This window comes from Arachis hypogaea, chromosome 4 (genome assembly GCF_003086295.3).
Source record: "Arachis hypogaea cultivar Tifrunner chromosome 4, arahy.Tifrunner.gnm2.J5K5, whole genome shotgun sequence".
Taxonomy (NCBI): domain Eukaryota; kingdom Viridiplantae; phylum Streptophyta; class Magnoliopsida; order Fabales; family Fabaceae; genus Arachis; species Arachis hypogaea.
In genome coordinates, this window is record NC_092039.1 from 68,359 (window position 1) to 72,147 (window position 3,789).

The 3,789-nt window shown below is 35.6% G+C and overlaps 1 protein-coding gene across 6 annotated transcripts; it reads right to left on the bottom strand.

Moving 5' to 3' along the window:
- Window positions 1-306: 306 nt before the first annotated feature.
- On the bottom strand, window positions 307-3,515 carry LOC112795497 (organic cation/carnitine transporter 7). 6 transcript variants are annotated; one of them, XM_025837428.3, is made up of 7 exons: window positions 3,299-3,494; window positions 2,726-2,994; window positions 2,404-2,641; window positions 1,452-1,807; window positions 1,279-1,367; window positions 994-1,196; window positions 307-853 (listed from the first exon to the last, which is right to left on the bottom strand). In XM_025837428.3, exons 1-7 carry the CDS (start codon window positions 3,299-3,301, stop codon window positions 608-610), a joined length of 1,404 nt encoding a protein of 467 aa, XP_025693213.1. In that variant the 5' UTR covers window positions 3,302-3,494; the 3' UTR covers window positions 307-607. The 6 variants fall into 6 exon arrangements, with proteins under 6 accessions (XP_025693213.1, XP_025693212.1, XP_072090824.1 ...); XM_025837427.3 differs by adding an exon at window positions 3,132-3,194 and having other exon boundaries at window positions 1,279-1,807; window positions 3,299-3,481; XM_072234723.1 differs by adding an exon at window positions 3,132-3,194 and having other exon boundaries at window positions 1,279-1,807; window positions 2,726-2,852; window positions 3,299-3,467.
- Window positions 3,516-3,789: the final 274 nt, after the last annotated feature.

Sequence of the window (3,789 nt, forward strand, 5' to 3'; positions counted from 1 at the left end):
ATTAAAAATAATTTTAACTGCATATTATAATTAGTAAAAATTAATATCTATATTATTACCCTTTTTGTATAGAGAAGAGAATAAAATCAAATACATTATGTCAAATATTTATTTAAAAAATGTTATATAATACCTCTCATGATTCATGCTAATTTGAGCATCGAAATTTTTGCAGATACACTTTCCACAATGAGAAGAACGAGCTCAAGACATTAATGACAACATCGTGACTTTCTCTACAAAATTTGTTCAAATAATTAGTCAATTCGAAAGAACAAAAGTACTTTTGAACAACATCAAACAAAATTTTAAAAATAAATATGAAATTTTTTTTCTCATGATAAATGGTGACTTGATAACAATCCACTTACATTGAACGATGTAGGGTACTAATACAAATTACTCATGTGGACTATTAGCAGAGTGCTTCTATCGCTCTAACAGCAATTGACCCTTGTTTCACAAAATACACCCTTGTTTAGATCGATAACTCTTGGCATATTCATCACCTCCCTCCCTCTAGTAATTTGAATATTAGGGCAGGGAACAAATTTAGCTATATATTTTCATGTTTTATAAGTGGTGTATACACCTCAACGTGTTACTGTTATGTGCTGTTGATATTATTTAGACTTGACAAACTGTCACGCAGATCTTGGCCCATAGTCTCAACAGGAAAGAACATAACACAAACTCCAGAAAGAAGAGCTACAATCTCAAACAGGAGGACAGCAAGAACTTGATGACAACCATGCACTAAACCCACTGCCACCAAAGGGCATATCATTCCACCAATTCTGCCCACTGAGCTTGCCATTCCAACTCCTGTTGTTCTAACGGAAGTTGGGTATATCTGCAGTTCCATCACGTATGACGAAGCATTATTTACTAGCCTTATTGAGTTGACATGTACTAATACTAGTAGTACACAATTTCTCTCGAGTATAATTTTTCAACAATCTCGTTTAAATTACTGTGCAATAAGTATGTTACCTCTGGTGCATATATATACACAACCGTGAACGTCACTGTGATGCATATGCGAGCACCAAATAAAAGGCTTGTTGTTAGGCCTTCAGGCTGATGGAACATTAATGGGAGAAGGAAAATGCAACACAGGAAGAACATAGTTGACATTGAGAGCTTCCGACCAAGTTTATCTACTGCAGCAGCTGACAACAGGAGCCCAGGTAGCTCTATGCACAAAGAGATGTATTAGTTGTGCGTTTTGCTTCATGGGTAGATTGAGATAATTCTGGAAACCCGTAGAAAACATACCTGCAAAACTAGCAATAAAAACATCTTTGTAGCTAACATCCGGAGACTTCCCACCGTCCAAATTATGTGGCACACATTTACTGCGCCCACTGTTCAACTCAGAGGTCAACAAAACAAGGCCATAATACGAAAAAGCATTACCAAAGAACACTGCCCATAATAGAAGGGTTGACCTTGCCAATTTTGCTGACAAAAGCATTAGAATTGATGAGACGCCACCTAAATTGGAAACCACTCCTTCAGGAGGTTCACCATCATTTTTTCCTGCTGAGAGTAAATTTGTGCCTTCTGAAGGGTTACCAGTGTCATACAGCTCAATTTGATTGTCAGAAACAAGGATCCCAGAAGGCAGTTCCCTACCATTTAATCTTGCTATTTTCTCCAAAACATTAACTGCATCAGTTGTTCTACCTTTCAAGCATAGGTATCTAGGTGACTCAGGTGTCACCTTGTAGAACAAAAGAAGGAATGATGAGGGTAGGGAAGATAGTGCAAGTAGCCATCTCCAACCCAGTTTCGGCATCACAATCTGCAAGCAACATTGCAATTGATGAACCTATCAGCTCCATGATTGTCATCTTCAACCATCATGCAACACCAATTGAAACTACAAAATAATACCCAAACTAAAATTGACAGGACATTTGCAAAATCATTATGAATTAAGATGCATACATTCCTTATGAAGGAGATATTATTATAAGGTCTAAAATAGGCTTCAAGCACAATGGAAATTTTTGGAGTCCTCATAACAATTAACAAATAAACTAAGTTAGGATTATAGGTTTTAGCTTAATTGCTAAAGGGTTGAGCTCATAATATTTATTCGATATAAATATAGAAAAAATGACATATGTATCTAGACCCATGGGCAGGGCAAAGGAGATATCTAGATTCAGGGTCAACAGCAAAACCTAGGAAAGACACATTCATAATTGGCAACACATTTCGTCTCCTTGTTTTGTTTGTTATGTGTGCTAAGGGGTTGTGAGGGTGCGGAATACAGCTTCATCATTCTAAAATCTTAAGGAGATAAGCAGAAATATACCATTAATATAAGGTAAGGCATCAACTTATTAGTGTTCTAAAATAATGAGAAATTATAAGGAAATGAACAAATTTTACCCAGGCAAGTGAAGCCTCAAAAATTGTACCAAGAGTCCAAAATGCCGAAAAGACAACCATCCAGGTACCTCTATTGGGGGCTGGAACAAACTCTAGAAACCATGATGATAATACAGGGCCCCCTCCCAAGCCAATACCCACTAGACAACGAAGGGAAATCAACAATAGGTAGTTAGGAGCAAATGCACTCAAAAAACCAGCAGCTGCAGTAACTGTTGCAGTGATAAGGAATCCTTTCCTGAAATCATTGTTGAAGCCAGGGAAAAAAAATTAACAAAAATAGTAAGTAGTAAGCTAGTGGAGAAAGAGAGCTAACAGTTACCTCCTTCCATGTTTATCTGAAACAATGCCCCATGAGTATGCCCCTATTAGCATGCCAGCAAAAACAGCACTGGTTATGAAACTCTCTTGGTGAGGGGAAAGATTCCATGCAGATTGTACTGCTGGTCCTACAAAAGAGAGTAGCATCATTTCCATTGCTTCTGAAACCCAGCCAATACCAGCATAAGCAAGCACAAGAATTTGGAAATTCCCAAAACCCAAAGCCAAGAGAGCATCGTCGACCGTGTAGCACAAGCCTTCATCCCCCATCTATAATTTAACAGTAATTGAAACTTAGTACATATTTATATTAACAAGGAAAAAAAGACTGATATTTGTATTCACAAATAGCAAACAAAAACCAAAAAGAGGGGAAGAATAGCAGCAAAATAAGGAGGAAAACACACATATGCTGCTTGTCAAAACAACAAATCTATCATAAGCAAGGAATCGAACCAAGTACTCCGTGACTGCAATCGAACAAATAAAGGAGACAGGTAAAACGGTTTCGTTTATATATCCCAAAACGCAGGCGTGATAATAACAATAATAAATCAAGTCATCTTATTTATACCATTTTCGTTTCCAAAATAAGAGAAAGTCAGAAAGGTATGGTGGAGATGTGGGATCTTCCGTTTGGTTTTAATCGGATCTTCTTAGAGTGATCATACCGCGACACCCAGAAATAATGCCGAGGAGCTATCGACCTTAGTCATGTTCTTGCTTGTTCTACTATTATCATTGTCTTTTTTTAATTGACAACCGGTTGTAATTTAATCCCACATTTTAACATTTTATTATAAAATTTAGATTTTATATATTTATTGGTTCACGCATTTTTTAACTAAATAATCAATAATTAAAATAATTAAATTTGTCATAGTAGAATAATTAAACATCTAATAGACAAATAATTAAATTGATTTACAATAATATAAAAAAATTTGAAATGTCAAATACATATTTCTATAAGTTGTAACTGATTTATTTTGCATTAGTACCATGATTGATGTTATATATATAGAATACTAGGGTGAGCATTTTTAATAGACAAATAAAAAATAT

Bases quoted from the DNA above. Each gene is read 5' to 3' on its own strand.
- LOC112795497 (XM_025837426.3), bottom strand. The intron at 1,808-2,403 runs GTAAAATTTGTT...TGTTGCTTGCAG, and splicing joins TTGAGGCTTCACTTGCCTGG to ATTGTGATGCCGAAACTGGG. The intron at 1,197-1,278 runs GTATGTTTTCTA...CTTTGTGCATAG, and splicing joins TTTTATTGCTAGTTTTGCAG to AGCTACCTGGGCTCCTGTTG.